Source organism: Scomber scombrus, chromosome 15, assembly GCF_963691925.1.
Source record: "Scomber scombrus chromosome 15, fScoSco1.1, whole genome shotgun sequence".
NCBI classification, from domain to species: Eukaryota; Metazoa; Chordata; class Actinopteri; order Scombriformes; family Scombridae; genus Scomber; species Scomber scombrus.
Genome location: NC_084984.1, coordinates 11,909,543 through 11,924,143, shown reverse-complemented (window position 1 = coordinate 11,924,143; position 14,601 = coordinate 11,909,543). Strand labels below are relative to the sequence as shown.

General features: G+C 42.3%; 1 protein-coding gene across 1 annotated transcript in view; it reads right to left on the bottom strand.

Annotated features, from left to right (window-relative positions):
• The window catches only part of dym (dymeclin), a 56,580-nt gene that overhangs the window by 9,273 nt on the left and 32,706 nt on the right, over positions 1-14,601 (bottom strand). Inside the window, exons 15-16 of the mRNA XM_062434725.1 lie at positions 5,131-5,313; positions 2,459-2,572 (exon numbers count right to left, since the gene is read on the bottom strand). Coding sequence (XP_062290709.1) covers positions 2,459-2,572; positions 5,131-5,313 — 297 coding nt within the window. The remainder of the gene's footprint in view (positions 1-2,458; positions 2,573-5,130; positions 5,314-14,601) is intronic.

Sequence of the window (14,601 nt, the reverse complement as noted above, 5' to 3'; positions counted from 1 at the left end):
AGTAATGGCGTCCGTGTGGCGACGCGGCGACCATCAATTCCTCGCCATGAAAATACGTTTGGCTTTTTGATGGCTTTATTGAACTCGTATCATCATGAAAATTGGTACACAGGTCCAGGGTGCCGACCTCAACGTCTCCATTCGCTCATAGGCGATCTCACTCGTGTCTCCCCCTAGTGGAAACAGGAAGTGCCATATTTTACATCATCATTGTGCGATTTCCACAAAACTTCACATGTGTAATCACTTTCCCACCCTGAACGCAACCGCTTGTGTTTTGTTACACTCTACTGCCCCCTGGTGGATGAACCATCAACCTCTCATAACTCCTTCATGCTTTGTCAAATTCACTCCAAACTTCACATGACTGATGAGTGGCCGCCCTGAACACACCAGACCACACCAGACCATATGTGTAACTACCTGTGACTGCCCCCTACTGGATGAACGAAACATTGCATTTTTGGCCTCCTTCCAGGTTTTTTCTCACTTTCAGCTTCACGCCACAGCCCCGCCATGCCTCAGGCCCCGCGGTGGCATGGGTGAGCGAGGGCCCGCCATCGCCGCTTGCGGCTTTAATTATTATTATTATTATTATTATTATGGGAGGGCTCTAATTTAGTGATCGAGACCATAATGACTCATTGAAAAAAAATATTGATTTAGTATTTCTAGAGAGAAGCAGACACTGTACACTGGAGCCAGCATCTAGTGGCGGTTGTTGGTATTGTTGCTTTCAGTTACATCTGCATCCACTCCAGCCTCAAGCTGCAGTAGGTGCCGTTTGCTGTAAACTCACTGTTGTATGTTGGAGATGGAAAGATTGCTTCTTTACATTATAGCTACAGTGTGTGTACCACCATTCACCATTATTTTATTCACAATACGCACATTCAAACGTGTTGTGCTACTATAATATGTGACTTGACTCATATCTGTGATTTTTTAGAGAGGAAATAATATATGTTGTTTATTCTTGATATATGATGTGATATCATTTATTGATTGATTTTCCTTTCCTTTACATGTGTCTTTTCAGCCCTCTCTCTGTGCACGCACAACTGATTGAGACACCAATACTCCCTCGAAGAGCAAATTAAAGTAATTACCAACTTTATCGATGATTCCACACAACATTAATCCGAGCTATGGATTTTTACATTGGGGGCTGAATAGTAGAATGAGCTCATAAGATGAAGGGATGTGAGAGGTAGAGAGATAGCTGTTTGTTTGAGTGATGGTACCATCAAACGGCTGGGACCTCTCCCTGAGGAGACATTGCCCAGATATTCTCTTCACTTCACGTCACCCTGTGGAGGTGGAAAGCACTCAGACAGTGAAGAGTCAATGTGAGACTGAAGAACACTTTTGCACAGAAACAAAAAGTGACACACACACACACACACACACACACACACACACACACACACACACACACACACACACACACACACACACACACACACACACACACACACACACACACACACACACACACACACACACACACACACACACACACATCTAAACACACAGATCCAAACACTCATCTGCAAACACACACAGATGGAGAGGAAATGACACACACTTGTACCATATACACCACAGCTGGCTGCATGAGTGTGTGCTACAGGTAATTCGCCATCATTGAAGGACGCGGCAGGGTTATCCACATGGCTCCATGTATAATTCTACGGCTCTATGGTCGATTGCTACATTAGCGCTCCGAGGCGCTGCCAGAGAGAGAGAGACAGAGAGAGCGCACGGACTCGTGGCCACGCACCATCCCTCTTCCACATTGACTAGCAAGACAAATGCCTTGCAGCCAGCCGCCAAGTATAGAACATGAAACACATGATGAAACATGCAATTAAGAGCTTCGGTGCTGGTGAGCAGCAGAGTGGGGAGACCGCTGGTTACATATTTCCTCACTGATTAATGGAGGAGCACTGGGAGGGGCAGGGGTTAGCGATCCCGCCAGGAGTGTTGGGAGTGTTGGGTAACGAGGCGCAGTGGCAGATTTATGTCCCCCCACCATTCCCCTCGATCTTATGTGCCCATGACAAAGTGCCCCCTAGCCCCCCATCCCATCTCCTTGAAATGTCATTACATGTTCGCATGTAGCAGACCAGCAGAGATGGAATGAAGACGGGCATTAATGCTAATGAGAATTGGGCTTTGGCCTTTTGTCTCATGTCCCAATGGCTCTTTCCATCTTTCCCTTGCCCCAGTCCATATCCACATCCCATACCTCTCCCTCTCTCTCACCTGTCTGGACACACTCGTTCTCTTTTCTTCACTTCCCACCACCAATCAGCCGTTCCTCACAGCCTTTGACAATACACTCTACACATGCCTACACTTGATGTCCAATATGTACCATGTCTTTTTGTGTGTGTGTGTGTGTGTGTGTGTGTGTGTGTGTGTGTGTGTGTGTGTGTGTGTGTGTGTGATTTACCTTCAGTCTGTCTGTGGGTAGAGCCTGGGCTCCTTTCATGATGACCTCCTGAACCCTCTCGACTGACAGGTCACTTCCAGCCTGCTCTAGACGCTGACTGAAGAAGCCAATCACCTAAATGTCACACAAGAGGAAACAACCAATCACAATGAGGAACCTAAATCTGCTAAACATACATAGACATGATTTGTAATGAATACTGTGTTTGCAAGATGTATTATTTATAGCTAAACTCAACATGGGCAAGCAAATATCATAGAAACAATATTGGACTATTGTAGATATATTAGTATTAACATTTATGTTAGCTTCCAAAAAAAACCAAATATGTATATGATTTTATTTTGATTTATATAGTTTAATTTCAATGATTAGATTAGATTAGATTATTTTATTTCGAATGTGTAAAACAAGAAAAAACAAAACAAAAACAAAATATAAAAAAAAGAAAGCACAATGGTCTCACTGAAAACAGTGAACTTACACCTAACAGAAAACGAAAACATGATGCAATGCACTTTCAACCACATCCGACATCTATGTTTGAAAAAGTTCATGTTTACTGTTATCTCTGATTAAATAAAGCCTTTTAATACAACTTCTCTCCTTGCTTCCAACCTAAAACTGCCTGAGGAACATTTTATTTTCACTTCTGAGGTTTTTCATCTTCAAGAGCACCTTAATGTTTCCTGGATTTACTCTCTAAGCCTCTCTATTTTTCTTTGTATTGTGATGATCACCTTCCAAATCAAGTTTATTGCTTGACTGTAAAATATCTTTACTCAAACATATCTTTATCACAAAACCTTCATCTTAAAAAAACAACAACCCCCCCCCCACAAAAAAACTAAAACAAAAAACAAAACAAGAATACCTGCTGACATATTTAGCTAGTGGTCTCAAAGATCCGGTCTGGGCTCTAGTCTAAATCTTTCACGGTTAAATCCTGTTCCGTTCCTAAAGACGCTGGATCTTGTGCCATCTTGATCTCATTGAAGCTTAATATCAATTCCCAGTTGTGTCATGGAGCTCTTTGACTCGTCTAATCCCAGTGTTTGGAGCTGTCACACTGAGATTGCAGCAGCCACACCCTATATGATGACACTGGATGCAATATGGAGATCTAAAGTTGGAGCAAAATGACATCATACCACATATAGAGCGCTTTATTCTGTAAACATTAAAACTAGCTAATGCTGCAACCTGTAAGTGTCAGAGAAATCTCTGTTTAATCTGTGTAGCTAGCTTGCATCAACAGCCTAGCAACAGTATAGTTGCTCCAAAATGCGTCTATACTATGCAACGATGCATACTCTGTAGCATCATTAATACGCCAAGGCCAGGCCTAATGGGACTGATTGACAGTGTTTGCAAATGAAAGTTGAGGCAATGTGGAAACATGCTATGATTGCTACAAACACTGGCTTGGATATGCCTGTAGGCTACATACTTGGTAAATACATACATGTAGTATTTCAGATTACAGACTCACCATAGTGTCTGAGTATGTTTCATCCCACTTAAAATAAGCGCTTCACTGGAGCTCAAATTATCTGATGCCTCCTGGGTTTAAGCCCATACAAGAGATCAAGGATAGTGTATTTTGCGTTTCCGCTGCTGTACTAGGTTCCTCCCTGGAGAAATAATATTTGAATATTTGATAATTAAAAAAATCTGTATTAGTAATTCTTTTTAATGCTCTTTTTTGTCAAACCAACAGTGAAAAATGCATCTACAGGCAATGTTTTCTCTGCTCACGCTCTGTGGCTGCTTTGGAGAATTCAAACACACCAGAGCTCGGCATGAGCACTGCGTGTGTGTGTCTACATCTATCTAATACTAATCTCTTCATTAACTCTGAAGGCCTCCCATATGGGGTTAATTTAGAGGAGCCAACACACACACACACACACACACACACACACACACACACACACACACACACACACACACACACACACACACACACACACACACACACACACACACACACACACACACACACACACACACACACACACACACACACACACACACACACACACACACACACACACACACACACACACACACACACACACACACAGATTTGAAAGCACAGGAAAGGCTTCGGAGAACAGCCTTAGGGAGTGACTTAACTGAGGGATTCTAGCAAGCATGCTTCCCCTCATACTTATGGATAACAGCAAAGCTCATGGCAACGTATGCAGCAACCCCCATCACTCATGCATACACACATGCCAAAGGGAGACGGGAGCCTGCCAGCTTCCTTTCCTCCTCTACATGACTAATACAGCTATGAATGACAGCTTTCTCTTGCGTTGTCCCTTCCTCTGCCATACACCAAACACTCTATGAATATTTGACACAGAGTCTCTTGACACAAGGGGGCTGATTAATTTATCAATACTGCTTAAGCTCACAGAGCTCAGCGTGCTGTATAGTCCAACTGCACGGTACGTTAACGAAGGAGTTCGCCTACATTCCCGCAATGCACAACTTTCCAAGCAGATGGAAAGGATATTCAGAGAAAATCTGTATAACCTTGATCTGTGGAGTAATCACCACAAATCAGCCAACACCATGAGGTTTCTAAAGGGATCGCAGGTCCAAACTTCTTTCAATTCATGTCTGATGTTTGGGTGACAACCTGGAAAAAATGCAAGACTGACCGTGTCCAGGTTCTGCATGATGTCCTGGAAGGATGGGTGTGTCCTGAACTGCTCGAAGAGCTCCCTCTTGTAGAGCAGCGCGTACACCAGGTTGGGGTTGTGGTGTAGAGAGTTGCACAGGCAAGAGTTGATGATTTCCAGCATCATGCGGATCACCTCCTCAATCACATTCAGGTCCTGGGCCTGGGGGAGAGGGAGGATGTAAAGGTTAATTGGTTTCCCACTACACTGGTTTCACTTATAATGATGTTTTTAAATTATTTCTTCCTGATAGATTGATCAGCGGGGGGGAACAGAAAGGTGAAATAAATGTCAGAAGGAGAGAGAGAAAAGAGAAAGGAGGAATGAACGATGTTGTTACTAAGTTGTCAGGCAAGGTGACCTTGTATGTCACAGATCAAGTTGTGTCACAGTATGTATCCTGTGGGCAAAGACAACTGTCGCAAGGGACAGGTGACAGCACGCGGGAAAGACGGAGGGATAGACAGGGCTGTCTGAAGGCTGACATGATGAGTTATTTCAAAAGTTTTTCACGCACAGCAGGCTTGTCACAGTAAAAGGTGGGAACTTTTATGTGTGCGTGTGTTGTAGTAAAGGTGCCTTAAAGGAATAGTTCCAGCATTTTGTTAAAAGCATTTATTCACTTTCTTGCACAGAGTTAACTTGAAGGTGGTGAGCTTAGGTTCGCACAAAGACTGAAAACAGAGGGAAACAGCTAGACTGGCTCGGTCCAGAACTTCTAAAGCCTTAACTAATCTGCAACACAACACTCTGTAATACAGAATCAGGTTTTTGTATGGATGAAGACAAATGAGATACAACATGTTAAATGGGTAAGCTTTAATGGGGCCTATAGGTGGATTTTTTTGTTATTGGACAGACTATTTCCCAGTTTTCAGTCTTTACCATGTTCATATTTACCTCACAGATATGAGAGTCATATCAATATTCTCATCTAACTCTTGGCAAGAAAGCAAATCATTTCCAGAAATGCATTTCACAGTTCACACTCTCCGTCTCGCCCCAGAAACCAAATTTCTGACCAAAACCATGTGATTAGAGCTGACAGCAGGCCTGCTTGGATTCAGGGTGATCTTAGACATACTGACGCACATACCCAACAACCACAGCGATAGAACAGGACCTTACCCTTCCTGATCAGAGTGAATATAATTTAGATCCTGTATGACTCAGGTTTCAGTTTGGGGTTTGATTACTGGGAACTGAGAGGACATGTAAAGACTGGTTTTAGGAAGTCTAAACTAATAAAAGCTGTCAGCAGACTACACAGAGTTACCAGCTACTAAAATCCCAAACAATACAACAGCCATTCATTAAATATGACATTTGTAAAGCTTAAAAATCAGCTTTGTAGGTGCTACCAAACCTTTAGCCTGTACTGACAGTGGTAGCTACAGGCTTGTATTAGTATTTTAAGGAGTTTTGGTAGTTTCTAAGAAAGTCAGTCTTATCATTAATATGGAAATCTAAGGCAAGGTCTTCCAATATCTAATCGGATCATCTGCTCTACATAAGAAACATGTGTAGAGATTCTGTCATGCATTGTTCTGTAGTTATTGTGTTCACAATAATGTGTCCACACAGACAGACAGATAGACAGACGCCACCATGACGAGATAACGCCCCACACAGCCTGTTCAGTGGTGCCACAGAGAGAAAACTGTGGAAAGACTGTGAAAATGAATAATCTTTAAAGAGATAAAAACCAGGCGGCATGAATTGGTAAATACAGTTCAAGAGATGATGTCTGATTTCCCGTGGCGCGACTGTGGGCAGAGCCTTCGCAAAATCTATCATGCACTGATGGTATTATAGATAGGATCCCATGATGATGCAGTCGGTTGAAAAAAACAATCTAAAAATACAAAACAATGAACAGTGCCATGCGCCAGCCCAATAAAAAAAATAAAAAAACAATGCCAGAAAGATAGAGTTCAGACACCATGATGTGGTTTTCATTTGCCAAAAAACATAAAAACATATATGAGCCTTCCAACTACATCGAATTTAGAATAATAAATGTATTTGCGAAAGTGTACCATTATCCACTTGGGAGCTCATTTGTCCTGATGCCTGTGAAATTTATAAATAGTATATCAGTGTTGCACAACAGAGCAAAAATATACCGGTCAAGACACAACTGAGACAAAAAGACGAAGACTTAAAGAATGTAGGAGTCAAGCACATTCAAAGCTGCTTAGCTTAGCTTAATGAAATAAGTCTAATGGGAGAATGACTACTGATGTCTCACACTCTCTCACACACACAAAAAAAATACTGCAGTGCACGCTTGTGAATAAACAAGTGCACAGAAAAAACAAGCTAAACACAAGCAAAAACTTCAAATTCAAGTCAGTGAAGCAAATGTGGATGTCAAAATGTCATAAAGGTGTAGGCAGTAATTTAAAACCTTAAAAGAAAAACAAGGCAGTCTCTGATTTTTTTTCAACATCTAAAATAGCTTGCATGTGTCACTTTCATACTTATTCCTGAAACCAGGTGAAGCACCAAACGATGTGGATTTATTATAGACACTCAGTAAGGATTTCATGATGAAGTGGTATAAAATATTTTGGTGTACACTACAGAGCTACTATACTATTTTAATAGTAATTTAAGTCACATTTTAAGACATTGTTCCAAAAATTCACTGGTTCCAGCTTTTAAAATATGCATCTAAGTCTAGTATAATATTAAAAAAAACAACCTTTGGGTTTTGGGTTGGGACTGTTGGTCAAATAAAAAACAAAACAAAAACAAAACCCACTTTGAACATGTGAACTTTGGCTTTAGGAAATTGTGATGCCAACATTTTATGACTTCAAGACACTTTAGAGATCAAACAATTAAATGAGAAAATAATCAGCAGATTAATCAATAAAGAAAATGATCTCAGTTGCCCTGATACACTGAGCACTCTCAGAGTGAATAGACGCCAGCCGAGTTCAGATAAGAAAAGACTGCGCAGTGATGCATATGCAGCCTTTAATAGAGCACTGCTGAAAAACACAAACAACATTTGCTACTCAAGTACTCGAGTCTATGCTAGAACTTGGATACAAGTTTACGGTCAGTTGACTCAGCCATTTGGTCCCAGAACTTTCAACATCATCTTTGCTTTACAGGAAACCTCGCCTTAGACAGTTCTCATCAGCAACTTCCTCCATGGTTACATCTCGTCTGATTTCATTTCAAGTGTATTTCACTGGAAGCATTGCAAAGTAAAATACATTAGAATAAGGTGCTGAGCAAGTCAATTTAATGAATAGATACATCTTTGAAGCCGTTGGATTAAAAAAGCTTGTTTCCTATAAAAAAGAGATATTTTAAATCTAGGAAAGAAAAATAAAAAAAAATATTTTTAAAAAAACATTAACAAAAACCTTCATTCTATTTAGCCACGGACAAACAAGAACTATAATTAGGAATGAATATGGGCCTTTATGTTCTCCATTTCCAGACTTAACCCCAAAGATTCATTTTCATGACAAACATCATTGTTCTGATGATGACCTGTTTTGACCAAGAATTTGTTAATACCAGCTAACACCAGATTCAAAACAGCAGCCTGGCGAGACTGAGACGGCAAGCTGATTGGAAACTGAGATTCCACCTCAAATCTGGGCTAACCATCTGTAACAGAACTGCATGTGGTAGCATTTTATATTCCATCTTCGGTGCCCTGCTTCAGAAACAAGTCCTTATCTTATAAATAACTCCTCTTGCTGTGTGGCCTTTTTTTTTTTCTTCTTTTGCTGTATCCACAAATAAGCATATGCACAATGTTGTGCACATCAACTCACACAGACACCCCCTGAAAGTAGGCAAAGGGATCAGAATGATTGTAAATAACTGTATTCTTTTGTACCGTGAATCAGGCTTGCCACACAGATGCAATCATTTCCAGAGGCGGGCGGACAAAAGGTGTGTGGCGGCGTGGAGCTTTAACAGGCAGACGTGAAGAGGCAAGTGGAATGCAGGAGAGCCGGCTATAATGAGGATTGATTGTGCGTCTGGAAGCAGAGGTTGTTCTCTGCGCTCGACTCCACTGCCTAGCTAGACCTGCTCTACTCTGTTCTGCTGTGGCAGGCCATAATTAGACAGAAAAGCGGAGACAGATATGGGAGACAACCGAGTAGGAGGAAGAGGAGGCAGACGGAGGAAGACGGTAGCGAAAAATGAAAGCGTTAAAGAAGATAGTGGGAGGGGAAGGGTGTGGGGGGATGTTGGTGGAGAAAGTGAGCACGATGAAGAAGAGACAAAAAGGAAGAGAGGAAGGGAGAGTATGAGTGAGGGATGCCTAGTGTGTTTGTTCTCTAGCTCTGCACCCAGCTTAATGAGATTAGCCTGGCAGGAAAAAAATGCCACACTGGGGAATTCAGGTCACATGAAAATAGGCTAGCTAGACATCTGCCTGGCCCTGTGTGTATGTTTGTCAAGTGGATGAGATTAAGAGGTCCATGGTCTACTTGAAACCCAGACAGGATTTAAATATCTTGGCCCCTCCTCTTCTACGTCCCACTCTAGTACTCCCCCCCCCCAAAAAAAAGGATCCTCTAGACAGCCAGAAAACACCTGACATGTGTTTGTATGACTGCATGAAACCATTAATGCCTTTCGTTTACCCCCCCCCCCCCCCCCCTTCCATTTCTTTCTCTTCTCTTCCCTCTCCTCCTCTCTTCTGCTCCGTCTCCTCCAGTCATGTGCTATTTTCCAGCCTCCTGCATTGTCATTTAGTCACAACTACTCAGGCCGTTATTTCTCTCCACCCAGGAAAACATAGGCCTCAGACATGAGCTATATCATTAGTCTCAATGATCCTGCCCCATTTTACTTGTTTCACCATTTACATAAACCTTACACAAAGACTGTGGGTATGCGTATACGCCTGTGTGTCTTTGTAAGCTTTTCCATCTGTCTGATTCCGCCGCTAATTCTTCAACATGCTGGGCACAAATGTGTTACGTCTGCAGGTATGTTTGACCTTTGCTATCTGTCTGACAAAGAAAATTATAGAGTTTGCAGATGCAATCTGTGCCTGGGAAGGACAGTGTGTGTGTGCATCCGTGTGTGTGTGTGTGTTGCTGTCCTATCATACCCATGCATGTTTTTTATGCAAGTGTTTGTGTGCGCGTACAGGGTGTTTAGAGACACAGACATGTAAATCCCTGTAAAGTAGGAGCTGGCATCATTAAACCAATAGCTTAGTGATTCCCTGGCTGGCCCCGCTGCTCACTGCAGGCTGTTGCAGGGCAGACAAACCAGACATATTAAGAAAGAGTACTGACAAAGACAAGGGCATGGAGATAAACACCGAGAGATACCCAGAGGGAAAAACAGTAAGAGTCAAAAGCCACGCCTAATACCTGTTTTACCGTACCAGAATACAAATCATTCAACAGAGAGACATGGAATATTTGCATTTTCATCCCTGATGCCATGTCATCATGCAAAAAAAATTTACAGTGTGTGAGAGAGAGAATATTGAGAAGTAATTTTCTTGTAAGAACCACAGGAAAACACTCATTTAAAAAGAGTGAGGGTTGGAATAAGAAAGACAGATGATGGAAAGCATGAAGAGAAGAATAAAAAGCACTATGTGGGCAGACAGAGGGTCAGACTGGCTGAGCAGCAGCAGCCTGCTCTGTCTTTTGGGAGTTTTTTAAATAGGTCATTGTCTGACCTGCATTATGGTACCATGGCCATGTCATAATCACACCATTTTGTAAAGCATTGTGCCCAGGTCAGCCTCTTATTACCCCATAGCCTCATATGCAGGCACAAAACATTCTTTGTTGCACATACACAGAATGAAGAAAAAGACAGTGTTCACCCCCCAGAACAACGGCACCATCAACACTGTCTGCGTCTAGGATCTGTTTCGGAAAGATTGTGCTAGACAAGCGCTACATCACTGTCTGTGCGGAGGGGAAGTCCAGCATATTTGCAGACAGACACCTTATTATCAGTTTAAATAAGCGCACCACCTCTCCGAGACATGGCTAGCACTAACAGCAGGCTCCGGGGGGCAAAACAGCAGTGATGTTGGTGATGACGCCCGTGATAATGATAAAAAAGATGACGCCAACGGCTGCAACAGCACTCTGGCAGATAGGTGGGCAGTACTAATTGATCTGCTGCGAGCTGTGCTCTGTTGTGCTGTGCCCGATCAGGAAAAGACCAGGGCACAGCGGGGCTGCCCTAATTACCATTTGGAAGCAGACAATCATTAGGACCCCGTAACACCTGCTATCTGCAGGGGTGCCTCTCTTACTGCCGGTGAATAAATACAGAAAGGGTCAGAGAGACACAGGATAAAAGATGAGAGACCGATAGATATATAAAAAGACAGGCTAACAAGTAAACTAACAGCCAGGCCCAGCAACATCTTCACTAGACAGGTGAGAAAAAATATCATAGGATGACAGATTAAAAAAGGGGGAGTAAACGAGTAAGTCACCTCTCCACTCTCAGCAGGATACAGCCTTAATGAATGGAGCACAAGAGAACAGACTTACTGTATGTTCAGTCTGAGTGGATGACATAGTGAGCCACATAAGAGGTTACTTATAATTTGTGAAGCTCAACCTTATTTTAGCTCTTTTTATCCAGAGTTAACTTTTACAAAGACTGCTTAAGACTTGCCAGTGTGGCTCATTATTGCAGATAAAATGAACAACCTTGGTATTTTTTAAACCCTGTCTACTTGGGCTTGTTACTAACACGACCTCAGAAACAGCAAGGTGTATTAGATGGAAGCTTGCACAACAAATGACTATTATATAACTTCCTTCTGGCAAGCGACTGGGCAATTAGAAAGTACAGCTTTTTTGGAAACAAAACTGTTTTCAGTTTTTATTAGCCATGTTATGGCTAGAGGGCTGGAAATGCCGGTCTGTTGGTTGTTTCAGACTGAAATATGAGGACAGCTACTTAATGGATTGTCATGGTATTTTGTACACACAGTCATGGTGCCCAGAGGATGAATCCCACAGACTCTGGAAATCCCCTGACCTTTCCTCAAGCCATACCATGAGGTTGAAATTTGTGGTTTGAAATTTTGTCGACAAATGTGGGACTGATTGCCATGAAATTTGGTATAAACATTAATTCCCCTGTCAGGATGAAGTGTAATAACTTATGTGATGGCTTATTAATAGGTTAATAATCCTCATGTACTGCTAGGTCACTAGTCAAAATCTTTCAACTGCAGGCATGCACATTATTTTAAATGGTATGAAACTGTAACAGGTGAAATATATAGGCACCCTTTACCTTCCTCATTTCTCTCTCTATCTCTCCCCTGCAGGTATTTTCACATGAAATGACAGGAAGCTCTGTGCACGCCCTGTAACCTCTGATTTCAGGGAAAGGGGTGTGATAATGTACGTCAGTCTGGCAGGAAGATTGGCTCTACATCAAAAGACCATACAAAATGTGACAGGATAATGTAACATTCACACTCCAAGCAATCAATTCCTACTTTCAGGTAAAACATGTACGAAAGGAGACACTGATCTCTGTCCTTGCACACAATGTTGTCCGGGAGTCTCCATCAGCATCACGGAATTAAAAAAAAATAGACATGGAGGAACATCAGCATGTGAATTTGCTGTATCTTATAATGTCTGACACTGAGACATATGTTGAGAATACATGAGCTTCCCACTTGCAATGGAGCCAAGAGGTGGCTACACTGAATATAGACATGTATAAGTCATTTCATATAAAATATGCAGAGGTGAGAAAGATCAGGAGAGGAGATAGAATTACTAGTGAAAGAGACTGGGAGTGACAAGCACTTACACTTGAGCAACATTCGAGATACTTAAATACATTTTTAAAGTGCTTTTACTTGTGGCTACAATGGCTAATCTGATAAACATTATATTTTTTTCCCACCCACAACCACTTTCCACCTGCGAAGACCCGCCCCTGCTCTGCCTCTAACTGACCCTGATATTTTTACCCTAATCATCTCACTCCTCATGTCTAAACGTAACAAATCTAACCAACGAAAGCAATGAGTACTAACCAATCAGAGGAAGAGAAGGGTGGGTCTTCGCAGAATGTGGGTGGAGAAAAAAAAAAAAAAAGGCTGATGAATGCCAGAGTAAGTAAACTAAATAATAATTTACAGCATAAGAATGATGAATTCCAAAATCTGTTCAGCTAACATGCAGTATACCTCAGAGACTTAACTGTAACCAGCTTTAAACATCATTTCAAGTCCATTCTATGAGCTGTTACAGCGTTAATAGAAAACTTTGGATTTTGCAAAACATTTGTGTTGCCTCACAAGAAAGTGGCAAATTCCTGGAGGGCCATGATGATAAACAGAAGGCATAATGTTTATTATCAGTTGATATATCCTCTGGCTCTGCTTCTCCCCTAAACAAGAGGAATGGTGCTACAAAGCTAATGCATGTCTCTACTCTGGCTATTAAAAAGAGATCACAGATTGTGACTCAACCAGCGTGCATAAACACATAGACAGGGTGGTCCAACATGCTTCTGGCTGTGTGTGTGTGTGTGTGTGTGTGTGTGTGTGTGTGTGTGTGTGTGTGTGTGTGTGTGTGTGTGTGTGTGTGTGTGTGTGTGTGTGTGTTTTTAGTCTCTTCCCAGAAATGTGCAACAGTAAACAGACTAAGAGACAGAGAAGTAACATTACCACTGGCTGGGAGCATAAACATTGACACACAACGCAATGCAATGCAACCCAGCATATACTCCCTTCTTTTTATGTTTGTTTGTGTGTACAGACACACACTGCATGTCACTGCATATATCTCAAAGGGCAAAACAAAAAACAATAAAAAAAACCCTGCAATCAGAGGTGCAGAGGCTGCACAGAACCACCATGGGGCCCCCTGAGAGCTGCCCTGCTTAGGACTGGGAGCATTTGGCTGTCCCCTGGGGGCTCAAGGGGCCCTAACCCTTCACTCTTTCTTCCCTGACACTAACCAGACACAGCAGCACAAACACATTCAGGGATGGGGGGGTTATTTGGTGTGTGTGTGTGTGTGAGAGAGAGAGAGAGAGAGAGAGAGAGAGAGAGAGAGAGAGAGAGAGAGAGAGAGAGAGAGAGAGAGAGAGAGAGAGAGAGAGAGAGAGAGAGAGAGAGAGAGAGAGAGAGAGAGAGAGAGAGAGAGAGAGAGAGAGAGAGAGAGAGAGAGAGAGACTGAGACCAAGAGGCAGACATCAAGAGAAGGAGAAGGAGGGGAAACAGAGGAGACAGAGAGAACGAGGGAAACATTAACACATAAGCAGAACGCCCGGTTCTAAAGCTCAGAGCATTTGACGACGCTTTCTCATATCCTCCTCTCAGTCTCTCTCCCTCGTAAAGAGAGCAATTACATGTGCAGGACAATCCCACATTAAACAAATATTAGTTCTCTCTCCAGAGCCAGACTCAGCCAAATTACATTGTTTCCAGATGCCCGTCGCAAA